This window comes from Centruroides sculpturatus, unplaced genomic scaffold, assembly GCF_000671375.1.
Source record: "Centruroides sculpturatus isolate CEXI.00-Female unplaced genomic scaffold, Cexi_2.0 scaffold495, whole genome shotgun sequence".
In the NCBI taxonomy this organism is placed as follows: Eukaryota; Metazoa; Arthropoda; class Arachnida; order Scorpiones; family Buthidae; genus Centruroides; species Centruroides sculpturatus.
Genome location: NW_019384782.1, coordinates 194,955 through 213,452, shown reverse-complemented (window position 1 = coordinate 213,452; position 18,498 = coordinate 194,955). Strand labels below are relative to the sequence as shown.

The 18,498-nt window shown below is 29.1% G+C and overlaps 1 protein-coding gene across 1 annotated transcript in view; it reads right to left on the bottom strand.

The window, feature by feature from the left end:
- Positions 1-18,498, bottom strand: part of LOC111629213 (centrosomal protein of 162 kDa-like) — a 64,893-nt gene that overhangs the window by 26,647 nt on the left and 19,748 nt on the right. The window contains exons 5-11 of the mRNA XM_023373091.1: positions 17,917-18,016; positions 15,076-15,205; positions 9,695-9,770; positions 9,424-9,618; positions 7,960-8,049; positions 5,416-5,501; positions 891-1,148 (exon numbers count right to left, since the gene is read on the bottom strand). Of these exons, the coding sequence (XP_023228859.1) occupies positions 891-1,148; positions 5,416-5,501; positions 7,960-8,049; positions 9,424-9,618; positions 9,695-9,770; positions 15,076-15,205; positions 17,917-18,016 (935 nt within the window). The remainder of the gene's footprint in view (positions 1-890; positions 1,149-5,415; positions 5,502-7,959; positions 8,050-9,423; positions 9,619-9,694; positions 9,771-15,075; positions 15,206-17,916; positions 18,017-18,498) is intronic.

The following is an 18,498-nucleotide window of genomic DNA, read 5'->3' as shown; positions in this document are numbered from 1 at the left end:
AACTAGACAAAACGGGTTTTAACAAAGACATTCAGTATAAACTAGTTTCAACTAGACAAAACGGGTTTTAACAAAGACATTCAGTATAAACTAGTTTCAACTAGACAAAACGGGTTTTAACAAAGACATTTAGTATAAACTAGTTTCAACTAGTTAAAACGCGTTCTAACTAAAAACGGGTTTTGACTGTAACATATATATTATCAACAATACAATTATAGAATGTACAGTACAATCAGCTTATTATAATCAAAGATATTATTTTCAATCATGTAATGCTATCAGAATTTGCATGTTTTCAAACATGCAAGTTAAAATAAATTTATAAACTTCACTTATTAAAATAAGAATTGCAGTTATAGTTATTATCTTTAGATAAATGGACATTTTTAAGCTGCCTTTTTATGCTATCAGACTTAATTTGGCTGATAATGTGCAATCATCATCAGTCTTAACTGGTGCTTTAGTTGTTAAATGCTTAACTTTTAATTCTTATTTGTTCATAGTAATAGTTTAAATTCTGTTGTTTTATACTTCAATTATAAACTAATTTTGTTAAAGATAGTACAGAAAAAACATTTAATGAATTACTGAATTAATAATAATGTAACAAATCTTAAAATTTATATCTGTTAATTGTTTTAACATGTCATTTCAATGCCAGAGTCAATAAAAAAGCAGAATTTCCACTAATTTTAGTCTTATTTAGTCTAATTTTAGTCTTATGCTTAACATTATCAGTCAGTTATCATCAGTATAGGCATGTTCTGAAGTGATTACAATAAGCAGATTTTACTGTATATGAATTTTTATTAATTTTTGAACACATTGAAAAATTATAAATTATCATCTAATGAATTATAAAATTAAAAAGTAAAGACATCACAAACTTTTGATACTTTTCTTCAGCTATTTCTCTAGCCTTTTTTTCTGATTCCAACTGTAAACTTAATGTGGACATTTCATTTTGTAAATGTGATTTTTCTTCATTATTTAAATTTGACTGAAGCAATGATGTTATGAGACTAGTCTCTCCAAATCCTTTCTGTGTTGATTCTTGAGAGCTTTCTGTTTTTTGAAACACATCTAGCTGTTCTATTTCTGATATACCTTGCTGATTATTGACACCAATAAGTGAGGCTTGTAAACTGAAAAAGATATTACAAAAATCAATAGTATATAAAAATTTTATAATAATATTCAAATTTCTATTTTTCACATTTAGATTTTAACATTTATAAAAATGTTTAATTAAAAAGCTCAGCAGAAATGTTTTTTAAAATGATAGATTTTCTTAAATGATATATTTTTTTTATGGCTTCTTGCATCTATTTTCTTTTCCCAATGAATTATACTTTCCAAAAAATTTTTTGGCTAAGATCTAAATGACAATTGAATTACCACTTATTTCTATTCAGTAATTGTTCCAATTCTACAGCTTTTAGAGTTTCCTTTGTAGATATGAAGAATGGAAATTATGGAACAATAAATCAAGATTATATTAAGTTATAAAAGATGTTCTGTACAAAGATTTGATTATAATTTTAATATTTTATACATTTATATGCTTCTTTTCTGAACAATACTGTGACTATTTTTTTTTTAACTTAATTTCTCTCTTTATTTTGATTTTATTGTAAATTTCAACTCTTTTTCAAAATAAAATAAAATAAAACATAAAGCTTAATTTCTCTTCTGTCTAAGTAATCTTCGAAATTTTTTTCTATTAAATTTCAGAAAATTATTAATATAATCTTTTAGAATCAATAAAAGATGCTAAATTTACAAAGATTATTAACAATTATCTACAAATTTCATCATTTTATCGCATAGAAAATTACTTGCAATGCTTTCTTCTACTCTATTGCATATAGAGAATAAGATAGATTTTACAATATGGTTACTAACAATAAATATTGAATAATTTTTAATAACCCTCCCGTGGTCACCACCTGGTCGTGGTGGGAGAGCCCAGTAATTTTACTGATCCATAGGGCAATGCAGGCTGGAGCACAAGCTCCTGGTAGGAACACCCATGTCAGTAAGATCTATGGAGAGAAATGAAGCTAAGAGTGACCACACCCACATTCTGTGGAGATATTTATCATGGTAGTAACCACATCTAAGTATGATACTGGCTCGGAGGTCGCTTGGGTTAACAAGGTCACATTCGTGGGTTAGGCAGAGGCTCACGTTCGAAAAATAGGCTGCAGTCTCCCTTGGTTACTGGTGGCGAAAGCAGCGCTGGCCCAAGCATGGCTACTGCAATGCCCTCAACAGATGTGAGGAATCAACCTAGCCTTGGTGTTNAAAAATAATAAAATTGTTTTATTATTAATTAATAATTTTTCTTATTGTACTTAAGAAAATATTAAATATTAAAAAATACAGTATTTTTAAAGTTAAAATAAGATTAAACTAACAAATATCAAAACCAAAATGATGTAGAGATACAATGCGCTTATATATCAATGATGTAATGCATGTAACTGAGGAGCGAACAAAAAGAACCGAGTTGAATTAATTAAGTCGGAAAAAAGAAAGTGTGCATTATAATCGAGAAAATGTGACTATTGTATTAATCTTTAAAATATTGGTATTAAATCGGTCTTATAAAATCATGACAACTCCTGTAAATCGAGTTGTCTGATAAGAATAAAATACAATACCAATATAGCCCTATCGTTGAAAAAATTCACTTATTTTTGCTCGCCTCGAGTTTTGCTTAGTAGAAATGGCTAAAAAGTGCTCAAAATATGTACGGAAATACAATATTACAGCACCACCTGTATTGGATGACCACCTGTCTAAAAGACCACTTTTTGAAGGAACAGTGGGCTATAGACAGGTTTTACTATATTGCAATATTTATAATTATTAAGTTGTCATACACTTATAATGTAAATATACACAATATGCATGATGTAATTCTTAATTAAAACAAAATATACCATACCATTTAATAAAATATATCATTTTCATACTTAAAAAGATATTAAGTCTGGTTCACTTTCATACAGTATTCCTTCATTAAAATCCAAGTATAGAAATATTTACATTTAGGCATGTTATGTCTCATATAGATGTCTGGTTTATGGCAAATATGATCTATTATTTGAAATTTTAAAATAATTTAGCCTGATCTGGATGCAAGCCTCTGTGAAACAACCCACATGAAATGATATTTAACCCATTATGACGTGCATTTTGTAACTTCTAATTTGGAAATAACTGATCACAACTTGTGCTTTAGATTGCCATGAATTTGGAAAGTTTCTCAAAAATTTTTGAATCTCTGCAAATTCCTGTAAATAATATGGTCAGAAGTTCTATCAGAAGGAAAAGTGATCCTGCAGATGACTATCATCACAATCTGCTAACTGTGTTGCATTTGTACTAGTAGTGTAACTTGAATTCTGTGCAACAGAATATATTCTAAGGAATTTTATTTTTGTCTGAGAAAGGCAGAGAAAATAACAAGCATTTCTAAAAAGATTATCAGTAATATCATTCATAATTGCAACAAAAAAGGAACGAAATCAGCTGTTCTAAACATCAGGATGAGAAATGTTTATTGCAGAAAGCAAAAGCAATGATCAAATAAAATCAGCTCTTTACAAGTTTTTGCTTCCAGAAATTCTTGGCTTTAAATATACCTTGCCATACTACAGTGTGTCCCAAAAGTATATGTAATCAAGATTTTACTGCTTTTCAGAATTGTTAGGAATTTAAGAGAAATGCAAATTACTTTACACTGATTTTTGATAATTTCAAAATTAAAGATAATATTAATAATTTGACAACAAAAATATATTTTTTGATTACACAAAAGTATAGGTAATAAACAAAATTGCAAAATTTGAAGCATAAGAAACTTAATTATAAAAATAAATTAATAAAAAAATTTAAATAATACTATAAATTCTTTGCTATATATAGTAATCCAGACTTTCATAAAGGATAATCTATTAACACTGAATAATATAATATTGAAATAGAGTATATGTAAAGAACAGTGAATGCAAGCTATTTGCAATAGGATTCATTCAAGTACTGTTCAGTACGGTACTAAATAAAATTGCTTAGTATCCACAGATGGAATGAATACTCCAACAAAATCAATATGTTTATGAATTGGAAGTAAAGGTTTTATTTGAATACTGTATTTTAACAGGCAAATTCAGAAGTTAAATAATTAAACCAGATTTTACAACAGTATCATCAATATTTTTCTTTGTTGAGTGATGCATCAGTGATGTAGCTCAATCATTAGTAATTTACATTACTATATTTTTTTACAAAATACAAGAAAGTTTTATATAAAATTATTGAACAAATATATAATTGTCTTTCTTACAAAATTCTGGACATAAATTTAAATTTAATTTGTCAAATGTCAATAAAGATTTATTTTATTTGAATGTTGTCTGTTGGAGGGATCAGCAAACTATGCTAAACTATAGCAACAATGCTCAATTTCATTAAAGCACTTTAAACAATATGTTAAATTTAGAAATGAGGTTTTTCTCTGTTCTGCTGGCCACAAACAGGGAAAAATAGTTGCTGTCTTTTGGCTAAATGTTACTTTTGGATGCTCCTATCTTGGACACATAAGTGAGCGGCCATTAAGATGGAGTTTGATTTATATTAAAACTTATGTAGTTTCATAGAGGAATTTTAGGGATGGCTACAAAGCAAGGTTTTACTGTATCTACTATTATCTTCTGAAAAAAATTCTAATCTGAATTTTTTGTTTCTAAAGGCATGATTTTAATGACATATTAAAAATGTTTTAACAGTTTTAAAATATAACACAAATTTGAGTTATACAAATTTGTGTTATATTTATGTTATTAACAACAAAAACACAAAGTTTTTAAAACTATTGTTGAACCTATTACTTTGTTAAGTGTTAAACTTTTTAGATATGTTTAAAAATATTAAGTAAAAATATTTTATTTAATATTAAATTTATAATCAATTTTATTTTTTTTTAATAAGAGAGCAAATAATTAACTTGTTTAAGAAGGATTAAATAGGTTTTTAAATGTATATCTGACTATCTGAAAAATTAATAAAAACTTTTTGTTTTGAAATTTCACCATAATTCTTGAAATTTATGATATTTTCAGACTTAATTTCTTCTTTTTAATGATTAATTAAGAATATTCACAGCAATGCATTCTATTTTAAAACTTTATACTCTTGCTCTCTTTCTCTCAGTTATTTTTCCAATATAGTTAATTAACCCATTCCATTTAATTAATGCATTCTATTTTAAAACTTTATACTCTTGCTCTCTTTCTCTCAGTTATTTTTCCAATATAGTTAATTAACCCATTTAAATAATGTATTTTATTTGATCTAATAAAAAAAAAACAGAATAGTTGAAAGAAAGAAAAATTTGATTCTTACTGATAGCAGAGACGTAATTTTTCTTCCAATTCATTCACTTTAGCAATAGATGTATCTCTCTCCGTAATAACTTGACGTAAAGTATCCTAAGAAATTTAAGAAATAGAATAATTGATAAATCTTGATTATTATTGTTGTGTACAATAGGAAATTTCTAATTGAAAACTTAGCAGTATTTCAGTGAGACTTCCTATTATATTTGAATTAAAAGGTATTTTTAAATCAATGTAAATACCATTAAAAGAAATACAATAATCAAAATTCATTATAATCTTAACATTAATGAGAAGGAGAATCAGATAATAAAATTTAAGAAAATATTGATATCAACTTGATGATCTTTCAGTTCAATATGTAATTAAAAATTAAAATTGACTATTTATTTATTAATTACTTATAAGAATATGTTATAAATCAATTAGACTAAAAAATCTACAGTATTTTTGCACAAATTATCTGCAGTTTATGTAAGAACGCCGATTGGGGGAGACATTTTTATTCCCCTATTGTCGGGATGGTCTAAGGTCTACGCATATGTGGGTGGCGGTTTTTAAAGGCAGCAAAGACAAGTGTTTACAAAGGTAAACCGTTTATTCCGGACGATAATGCTTACATAAAGTCTCTCATTGACAAAATCCTGTGTTGTTGGGAAATTTTGATTCTGGTACTGGTCTTGCGTCGTCGGTAATTGCGGCTGCGATCTTGTCCAGCGTCGTAGGGGCCCCTTTGACAGTGTTGAGAGAAAAAAGTTCAAAGTCTCTAAAGTCGGTGCACAAAAAGAAGAACGGAGGTATAAAATAAGCGGAGACGACACGAACACAACAGAAGTCTAGTGGAAGATTAGTGGAAGTCTTAGTGGAAGTCCCGTTGTCCTTGAATTTTGCATTTTTATAGAGTTTTTGTGATCGGCTTCTTATTCAATACTAATTGGATAGACCTTACATCACCGCTTTCCAATTGGTCATCCACCTGTCTCCAGGTGTAAATGGAGCTTCATAAAGTTCACAGGAAAGGTCGGCTGGAGATGGTTTATCCGACACCATCTTTTCGAATCTGATCACGTTTAATTGTTGACTATGACACCAATGCTCATTTTGACATTTTTTTTTTAGTTTCGTTTTGCTTTCTAAACTACGTCTTAACTTTAATATTTTAAATTTTCTTCTTTTATATCTAAAATTTTGTTTTTCCCGTTATTCTCTATGAGCGCTGATGTCAAAGTCCAGTATCGCCGATTCAATACTTATATAATTTGCTTTCTTGATGATTGAACTTAACAAACCTTTTTTTTTTTCTTATATCTTTCCCTTTTGCGGGGCTATTTCTGGGGCCTCACATTTATCTGTAAAAGACAATTTAAAAAAAGGGTGCAGATTATGTGATGGTGCAAGTTATATACTGATTTTGAATTGCAAGTACAAACTTATGTCTATAGAGTAACAGTTACATCTATAGGTACAAGTTACATGGCAGTGCAGGTTATGGTTTTATTTTCATTTTAGTAATTTCCTACAGAAATTTCATATCACAAATTTCATACAAAAACTATGGGAGAAACATTATACATTCCTTTGAATTTTTATGTTTGTGAGCACTAAGAGGCATTTTTTAAATTCCCATCATGGGTTTGGTCAACCCCAAAATGGGGTGATTGGGTGGTGAGGGACAAAGCCCAACATATTTGAAACAGAACACTCATGAAAAATTCCTGTGATTGCTTGTCCAGATTCAATCCTGGATCCCCAGAGTAGTAGGCTGATGTCTTAACCACTTTGGCCAGCAGACCATCAAACATTCCTTTAGGTAGCCTGATAATATAGTAGTATTTTTTCCCCAAATACATTACCTATTCATTTAATATAAATTTATTTTCTTAAAGATTCAGTGATTTTAGAATATCACAATTTAAATTTAAACTTAATGATATTTTGAAGATAATTAAATGCTTTTGAATTAATTTCAACTAACAAGCACAAATTATTCTTAAAATATTTAGCATATATTAAATAACAAATCAAAATTTTAATCATTTATAAAAAATATCTAAAGTCTAATAATCATTTACCTATATATTTTTAAACAGTAGTTTAATAAATTTATTTATATAAAATCCAATTCATTAATTTTGTTACATTTAGGGGGTTCTATCAAGTTGTCATGGCAGTTGATGACTTTTCATAGCAAGATAAATTATTTTCATTATTTAATTTAATTGTAATTGGCATGCTGATAGAGAACACAAAGAGTAGACATTTTGTCACAGATTTCTAATGAAAAAACATGCCATAGTGTTCAAATTAACTAAAAATAAAATTTTATGTCATAACTGTATTACACATAATTTAATCATCATTATCAATTCAAATAATTTGTACACTACACAGCTATATTAAATTTAAGTTATAAGTTTTTATTAAACTTCAATTTCAAACTGCAAATTTAAAATTCAAATAAAATCTATTATTACTATTTTATAATGAAAAAATTAATTTATGAATATATGGACTTTTTATTTCAGTGATACATATTTACTATACAACATACCAGTAAATTTGATTCCCACTGTTTTGTATCTGCCTGCCAAAGGCTATTAGAATGACGCCACTGTAACAATTCTTCTTCCAAGCTTCTTGCCTGGAAAATATTTTGATAAAATGCAATCATTATTAAATATATAATATGAAAATGTGAATTACACAAAGTATTAAAAAAAAGAAATTATTTGTTAAAAGAATTTGGCAATATATCATGTACTTTGAAAATTACCAACTAGATTTAATAAGACAAACTATACTCAAATCAGAAATAATCAGAAACATTTATAATGTCATATTGATGATTAAATATAATAAATAATTTTTCCAAATAATTATAAATGTAATTCTAAAAGCAATAATGTAAATAGCTTTCATTGGTCTTCCATATTTATCTCTTGCAGAGCAGATTTCATTGTCACATATCAAAGACAGAAATTAAGAATTAGAAGGTTGTTTAGTAAAATAGTCAAAATAAAGTTTAAGTTCTTTTCATTACTTTTATTATTAATATCTTCAGAGTATGTGTGAAATAAATCTCTAATTTTTTCCTTTTCCAAGTAAACAATATCAATTGCATTGTAAACAATTTGAAATTAATGACTTTAAATGTCTTTATATTAATAATTGAAAATGAATTTTCCAGAATCATGTTTAAGCCTATCTAAACTTAATCATAAGAAAGATTTATACAGGTAATTTCAGACCACCTGTACCCACATGTTTTTCTTGGAAACCATTCATTATAGGAGATTGGAAAAATTTATACTTAAAGCCCACATGAAGAATTAATTGTCTATCTCAATCCCAACTTAAGAATGTCATTGTATATGTTTGATCTTTTATTGAAAAATTTGTAGCATATGTTTGATATTAATTACAAAGGTTAAAAAAATATATACATTAACCCTGTAACTAATATTGATATATATATAAATCAGACACATTAGACACTATGCAATGCATACTCATCAAGTTCATTGATATAATACATGCAGATATAATTAAAAAAAATTATTATTTAGAAATAAATAATACTTTTTTGTATCAATAATAACTTTGTTTTTATCATTTACATTAATCTTTTTGATTTTTATCTGTTTCTTTTGAATATTTAAATTTTAGTTTTTAAAATTTTATTTTATAAATTTATTTATAAAATATAATTATGATTTATGATTTATTTAAATAAAAATATATTACTTATTCTTGTTTTATACTAATTACCATATTTTTATGAAAAATTTATCCGTTTAAAAAATTGTTTAGTCAGTTACTATTAGGCTCTACTGTATGTTTTTATTAAAAAATATTTTTATATCTCTTATAAATGTATGAGTTTAAGTTATATATTCCTTAATATTATACTTAACAATATATTTGAATAAATCAGAAATAATAATAATAATAGTTTTTTGTAAAGTAAAATTTATATGATAGGATGAGAATGTATATGAAACACATTGAATTTTACCTTCTCTATTGCAGCATCTCTTTCTGCTAATATTACTCGTAATTCATGAGACAATCTATGTTTTCTGTGATCTCTTGCTCTGTAAACATTAGCTAATAATATTTCTTTCTGATGCATCAATTTTACTGGACTTTGAGTTGCTTCTAAATTTCTTAATAACTTGTCCACTCCTTGATGTGATAAAAGATTCATTTTCTAAAGTATTGAGTAACAAATATTTTAATAAATAAAATAGAGCAATAATTTTAAAAATAACAATAATGAAATTTACCAAGAAATCATTTCCATTTTGTAGACTTTCTTCTATTTCATCTTCATCACTTGAATCACTTTCTTGCTTTAAATCACTAAACATTAAGTATTTAAACAGATAAATAAATAAATAATAATTATAACAGTTTCAGAATTCATAAATTGTTAATCAAAAATAATTTGATTCCTAAAAACCAGGAATTTATAATTATTATTACGATATAATATAAAACATACAGTATGCTTGTATATTGTAATTTTATTTTTTAAAATAATTCAGTGTAAGATGCATATAGCATATAGGATGTGCCCTATAAGCGAAATATATCTTATACTGTAAAGTTTTTCTTTTGCAAAAAAAATCAACGACACTTTTACAAGTATTTATTTGACATAATCATAATGCCAAGCTACAGCTGCAATTTTTAATCATCTGTGAGATACGCAGTGGGTCAGGGGTCAATCTCGTACTGACCACTTAATCTGCACAGGCTGGTTATATAAGCCCGATCTCGGAGTCGTAGGATGGCTAGGAGGGCAAATCGAGTGGGGAGTGCGTCGGTAAGTCGACAGGTTTCCTCAAATAAACAGGAGACAGGTTTAACAAAGAATAAAATAAAGGTTTATTATATAACTAAAGTAATTTACAGGAGTATACAAGTTACTGATTATAGCCTAGATGCGGATAACATAAATTTATCTATAAGGGATGTAACTATTCACTATGCCGCGTGAGAGTTTTACAGGCTCTGGAGTGAGAGAGTTATATAGGCAGTCAGTTATACCTTATGTCGGAGGGCGGTATGTGACGATCCTTCTGGACTATGGAAGCTGGCTATCTGTCACAGGCTTATGTCTTCTACCGGCTTCTCCTCTGACAGGATCGGGACGGGAGACACTGTATTCAGACCTTCCTGAGGATTGCTCGGAGGGACTATCGCACTGAGGGGACGATCGCCCCGAACTTCTCGTGACGATCGTTTTTATACGATCATCGTTGGCACTGAGCCAACAGGTCGTTCACTTGTTATGCTGACTAATTAGTACGTGCACATTGACTAATTGACAAACGGACGATGTGTAAGATTCCACATCCGATCTATTTCCGTTATATTTTTTTCCATCCTCTAATGAAAAAAATATGTTAACCCTAAAAATTTTCGAACTCAAACCCCTCGGGCTCACACATCTCTTAATTTAAAAAGAATCATGTGACTTCTGATCCAAACCAGAAGTTCATATATACAGGGTCCATACAGGCGATTCCATCTGACTAATTATTACATTTTCCCTTGACCTATTAAGGTCTCTGCATTTCTCCTTTCCATTATGTAATATTCAGTCAAGTCTATTTAAGACCATTTGTACACAATTATATAAATTTTTTTTATTAAAAAAACACTTTATTCACTTCTTACAAAAAACTTCATGTAAAATTGATTAGGTAATTAGCTATGTCATTTCTACATCATGTAAAAGATTTCATGATTTAATTTAAATTAATTCGTAAATTTTATTTAAATAAGAGAAAGACTTGCATTGCATCATAAAATTGAATTTTCTTAAAGCAAGGAGAGGATAAATTCAAAATAATTTAAACAGAAGAAATAGCACAGTCCGTGAGAGGGAGAAATTGCTTATTGTTTGCTATATTTGGTCCAGCATGGATGCATTCAAGGTCATTACATTTCTCCCCGTCTCTCCCTAAAACTTAGTGGGAGTGGCAGAGTTTTGGTGGAAAAGCAGGACACTGTCGATGGTGTTTCTGNATAATTATCTATGTCACATAAAAAAATTCATGATTTTATTTAAATAAATTTGTAAATTTTATTTAAAATAAGAAAAAGACTCAAGGCAAAAATTCAAAATAATTTAAACATAATAAGATTCACACACTTTGTGAGAGAGAGAAATCGCTTATCATGTTCTATTTTTGGTCCAGTATAGACCCATTCAAGGTCATTACATTTCTTCCCATTCCTCCCTGAAACTTATAGTAGGAGTTAGGGCGTTTTGGTGGAAAAGTGAATCATTATCAATGGAGTTTTGAAAACCTGACTTTAATTCTAATGATATTTTGGCATCTGAAATTCCACAGAGTATCTGAAGATGAAAATTTCCAGTTAGAGAAAAGACATAACACAATAATCCTGCCAATTCTGATGGTCTATCTCCACATACTGTATGTGGCCAGTAGCAAAGAATATAATGAATAAAAATATATGAATTGCATGAGGTCCGCCATGAAGTCCAAAATGTCCTTTACACAATAACATTAAGCCGACTGACAATTCTTTTCCCCCCATGGTATCAACTATGTGTACGGGACACAATCGCAATTGTTTAAGGTCTGAATCCATCTTTCTGTTATAAAAGGAAGAATAAAATGTAGACAAAGTCTTGGTGGTTATCATATTCAAAGTCAATATCTATCGGTTCAGGTGGCAGCATACTTGAAGTATTGTCAGAGTTGACACACTTACTTTTCTTACACTCACTACACAATATGCATCATTTGGCATTAGTCATTTTGGATTTTTCTGCTTCCTTTTAAATGTTTCTGTTCATATTTCCTTTGCAATTTCTTTGACATTATGAAAATTTTCTTCAACTCATACACTTATTGGCTTATAACTTTACAAATTCTATTTTATTGGTTATTATTTCTAAATAATATTGTGGATGTTGTTATTCTGTTCAAATCAACACCAATTTCAATGCCCTACCTCTTCACAATCCAAAGTTATACACTTCTCAAATGTCATGTAGCGGTGTTCATGTAGAACTGTAAACCCCCACAGCTGCACACTCTCACTACCTTCAATTTTAAATAAGAACATAAACCCTCTATCCAACAAAATTTTAATCATTAGATTATCATTTATAGTTTACATGATATAGTGCAACAAATCTTTCCACTCTTTTGGTCACTCCAGTTTTTGTAGACCCCTAATTAAAACTGAATTTAAAGACATATAGATCAAAAAAGGAGCAATAGACAGATTCTGAGGTATTTGCAGATTCTCTGACATTTGATGACATTCCCTGACTTTTCCTGTTAAAACTCTTATTCCCTAACTTTCCACATCTGTATGTGAGGTCAGCCGATTAGGGTGAGGGTTTTTCGACAGCCGAGCGGTTTGTTCTGTCGTGTGGGCGCAGAATGACTTTCTGAGACAGGTTTACCATTTTTAACCCGTTTATTATATTACAAAATATTCTTAAAACGTTCTTCAAATTTTCAACGTAACACAGCTCGGGGAGCAAATTAAAAGTTCCTTCAAGGGTCCGACTTTCTCCGTTTGGTCCTTCGATGTCGTACGTTGAGATCGACGGCCCCGGAGCATGCGGCACAGCTTCGGCGAAAGTCTCTGGTGAAAGGCAAATCCGTGCAAATCAAAACGTCACGGGAGAGCGACAGTAAGTCACAGGAGTTGACGAATCGGTCGCTGTTGATAAGTAGGATCACAAAAATCCCAGAGAGGAGCACCAAAAACCAAGAACCTTTGTCCCTTGAGTTGCACGGTTTTATAGATTTCTTAACCGTCGTCGCCTCTCCATTGGTCTCTCATAGTCACCTGGTGACAATTCGAAACCTAATGAAGGGCGCGGGAGAGGTCAACATTGCAACTGAATATGATTCCTCTCTCTCGTCGCATTTTCCTCGAATTTATCCGTTTCCATTGTTTAACAAATTTACGAAAAAACAATTGCATTGTTCATTCGAGACACCTAATCCGTTTCCTTAGCGTCTGAAAAGGAGCTCTTTATTTTAAATCGACACCCATAATTCGGACCTCTCAATCGACCCCCGTTTCAGGTCCTCACATGTAGAACCTGTATATAGTTAACTCTTATGCAATCATTTGTCAATATATCGTCAAGCAGGTAATTAAGACAACAATCACTTGACAATTCAACATCAATCTAAAAATGTACGATTTTTATAAAACATTTCATTCATAGATGGCACTACACTAATGTATATTATTCTGTACACTGTGCAGAATAATATACATTAGCAATTACCAGATGGCAATTTATTTTTAAGTATATATAATTTTTCGAAGCAGGAAATTTCTTTGTATCAAAAAAATGTTTGAGTTTGTTTTGATCAAAATGTACAGAACAAAATGGTTGTTCACACAGGCTCACCCACAAAAATGAATTATATAATCAAAAAATTTTATCTATGATCGAATTGTTGTAAATTATAAATAACATCCAAACTGTCATTTCTAACATTATTGTTTTTTTTTTTTGGGAAGAAATTTTTTACACTAGCAAAAAAAAACTTTACTACTGTAAACAACAACAAGAAGTAATGTATATAAGTGAATTTTTTTGTATGTGTATGATTATAGCTGGATTTTTTGCAAAATTTTAAATAATATAAGTGGAATGACCTTGAGTGAGTAAAGTTTGCAGTGACTGTTTTGAACAATAAACAGTAAAGCAACAAAACTTTAAAAGGGTTAAACAAGGTCTCAAACCCCTACACCAGGAGTGGCAAACCTGTGGCACACATGCCCAAAGTGACAGATAAGAAGAAATCAGCTGACACATAATATACCTTATGATTTCAATTTATCATCTGTCTTTTTCAATCATCTTTTTGGTTTATCACTTAATTATCCTTTTTTTCAATCAGCTTTTTTTTACATCTATTCTAATTAAAGTGTAAGTTATTTGTTTAATTTCTTTAAATATCATTATTCAAAGTCTAAAACTTTGGTATATATATATAAACATCTTTAAAGCTAAGTATGCATACTATATGACATGCAGGATCAAAAAGGTTTGCCATTCCTGCCCTAAGCCTTCCATACCTGGCCTGGATTTTAGTGATGTCCTGTTCCTGTACATCATACTTCCCCCAATAACAACCAAGCCATGTTGGTCATCTATCTAATCATTTTCTCAAAAAAATTTTGCTTGAAACTATGTGACTTCTGGTCCAGACTGGAAATTTGTATATAATTAATTGGGACTGCCAGTCCCTAAAATTTCCATATCCGGTCTCAATTTTAATCTATCTAACTATGTTCTCAAGATTAAAAAAGGACAGACAGATGATGACATTGGAAATCAAAACTGCAGCCTGAAAATATTATGCATCCAATATAAATCTCTCTTACAAGGAAAATAAATATGGTAATTACATCTACAATGAACTAACAGAAATGCAATTTAAAAAATGGGAGGGAAACAGAGTATTGAAATTATATCAAGTTTTCAAAAGTAACTTCAGAAATGCAGGGTATACATTAGTGTAGGTTATGTAAAGTTTTATTTCCATTCTAGCAATTTTTTGTGGTATAGCCACACAAAATTATGATAGTTTGATATTTTATAAATTATTATTTTTGTTTCATATTTAATGAAATTTATTTGTCTTACCTTCCCAAACATTTCAGTAATTGTTGTAACTGATTAACAGCAGTATCTCTTTCTTGCATCATTAATCGAAGTCTTGCCTGCATAGCTTGGTCCCTTTCTTTTTGTGCATAATATATTTCCGCTAATAAATCTATAAATAATTATGCATTATAATTTTTAAAGTTAAAATACAATTTCCATCCAATTTTAGTTTTAAACATTAATCTTAAAAAAATTATGCCGTAAATACAATAAATTGTTAAATGAAATAAAATGAATAAAAATGAAGCATACAAGTTAATATTTATTAATGTTTTAATTAGAATATGACTTTATTCTAATTTCAATTTGGACCTTAAATTTTTTACTGAAAAGTTTGAATCTGTGATGTTCATTTCAAAATAATATCTTTAGTAGTGATGCTTTTTTTGTCTGTTTTTGCCTTGTGAGAACTAAGAGGGCCTTTTTTTCAGACATGCAATAGGACAGCCAAGTGGCAAGGGACAGGATCTGACATATCTGGGACAGTCTAACCCCTGAAAAATTCCTAGGTTCCCTGCACAGATTTGATTCCAGGCCTCCAGAATGGTAGGTTGATGCCTTTACTGTCTTGGCCATCCAGTCAGATAGTAATGGCTTTCCTCAATCAAATAATTAGTATTTGAGTGATTTCAAAAATTAAATGAATTATTCAAATCTATAAAATTCCTTCAATGAATTATTCAAATCTGTAAAATTCCTTTTTTTTAAGCTAAATTCTTGTAATTTCTGACATATAAAAGTAAAGTATTACTTTTCCTTTTTTGGCATATAAAATGTGAAAGTTCTTAAACTATTTTTAAAATTCTATTATTAATAATGTCATATTTAAATTAATAAGTTATTTGTAATTGTATTTAAATATATAATTTTAAAATTATTAAATAGTCGAAATGTTTTTATTATAAATAAATAGTTTAAAATCTGAAATTGTTTCAATTGCCATCAATAAAGACACAATCTACATTACTCAATTAGGCATTGCTTTTACAGCACATAATAAAATTAGTAAACTGTGTAATGTAATGTAATGTTTCCCAATGGAAGCAAAAATAATTTTTTGACAAGAAACTTTAATCTTAGGGATTTTTGTAGCTTTTTGAACAATTTTTTCCTTTATTTTAACATGTTAAAATAATAATAATAAAGGTTAAAACAATGTTAAAATTTAAATGTTAAAAATTAGAACACAGCTATATTCAAAAACTGTTAAAAAGATAAAGCTGTTTTTTCTATTTTTTCTGTTCTATGCAATTTTTCCTGACGACGGCCTCTGAAAGACGGCCGAAAATGTTTGAACATTAAACCCTTTTTTATTGTTTGTTTGCTGGAATTAACACTTAGGTGTGAAGTGGTTGTTTTAGTATATATTTCCAGTTTGTGTATCAGTTTTTTATGTCTAATATACCAAAATGGGCAAATAAACTATTTGAATGAACCCTTCACTTATTTTAAGTTTGTCAAAATCCAACTAACTATAAAAATTAAAATTGGTTTGAGTAAAAATCTTTTTTTTTTCTTTTTTTTTTTTTTTCAAATAGAAAAAATTTTTAGAATTTTTAATGTCTACGATTTATACAAAACATAAAATAGATAATTTTTAAATATTAAAAATTTTATTTTATTCTTCAACAGTATTATATGAATAAAGTTATAGTTTTTAAGAATGTAAGCAGAGATTTTTAGCAATTTTATATAGTAATAAAATGAAAAGTTTATTTGAGAGGAATAGATTTAGTGATGCCACAATTTATCTGTGCTTGAAAATGCTCTATCATTACAATACCTGCAAGGAAAACTTAAATCTCAAAAATTTATAATGTTAAGGAATGTTATCTAAAACTTCTTGTCAGCATTCCCCACAAATAAATTTTTTATTTTGTCTTCTATAATATAAAAACCTACAATAAAAGACTAACACAGTGATATTTTAATCTTCCTATGGCATAGAAAAGAACATGAAATAAATAGGGCAAAATTTTTGGTTGTGTTTGTCCTCAACATTTGTTTTTTAAAAATATTCATAATACAACAGATAAAATTTAACTACAGCTAAAACAACTCATTTAGAAGCTATTGAATGTTATTAAAATTTTAATTGATATGAAAAAGAGCAATTTTTATACAGGGTGTCTACCATGAACCTGACATTTGTTTTGACTGCCATATCAAAGTGCAAGGCAGTAATCAGATGTCATGCATTCCATTAGAGGGAAAAACTGTGGAAGTTGTATAGGTAATTTTGAAAACCCGCCAAAATGACTGTAGGTAGTGTGGCAGTAGTCAAATACAAAATGGCTTCTCCACAACAGTGAGTGCAAGTTGTGTGGTGGTACACTGAAACAAATTCTGTGATTCCAGCAGGATGGTGCCCCTCCACATTGGAGCCTGCATGTTCGATGTTTCCTCGACACACAGTTTCCCAATTGTTGGATTGGGTGTGGAGGACCGATACCATGGCCTCCTCAATTGCTGGATATTACGCCCTTAGACTTTTTTGTTTGGGGATTTGCCAAGGACAAGGTTTACACTGGTTTCAAAATTCGTGACCTTCAATATGTACATGTGCTCATTCACGATGCTGTGGCTGCTGTCACGCCTGAGATGCTTGAAAGAACCTGGCAGGAAATGGAGTATAGACTCGATGTTCTACATGCGACAAAAGGAGCTCATGTAGAGTTTCACTGATTTTTTTAATAAAACTTTTTGAGTTTTTCATCATAAAATGTGCATTACTTTACATCCTTCCTGAGCTGTAAATTTTTTACAACAGTTTCAAATGTGTCAGGTTTATGGTGGACACCCTGTATATTAAAATTATACCTGCAAATTGTGTAGGCCTTGACATGTCACTTTTAGATACATGTTTAAATTTTTGAAGTATATCAAGCTGAGACTGGACTGAATGAAGATGTTGCCATAACTATAATAGAATTGAAAAATAATAAAATTAATTTCATATAATAAATTATATTCTAGATATTAATTGAATTACAGTAGAGTCCTGTAAATTCAACTTAATGTGAACTGAGATAGTGAAGAGTTACCAAAAATGACGAGTTTTATGGCTAGCGATGATACTAGTCTAAATAGTGAAATTTTCATAAAGATATTATATATACAAATGCATATATGTATTAACTATGTACCAATAGTGACTATTTCTATTTATGGTTAAATTTTAATTTGAAAAATATTGGCTATTCAGTGGTTACTTTCAGGCAGGGACAAATCCTGACCAAAATTTTTGAGCATGCTGAAAGTTATTATCATTAGTGCTAAACAATAGGCAGAAACGTTATTCGGTATGAATAAAAAAGTATGGACTATTATAAAGCCCATTATATCTATACATGAAATATATTATAATGAAAAATATTAAAAATTTATGATGATAATTCAAAT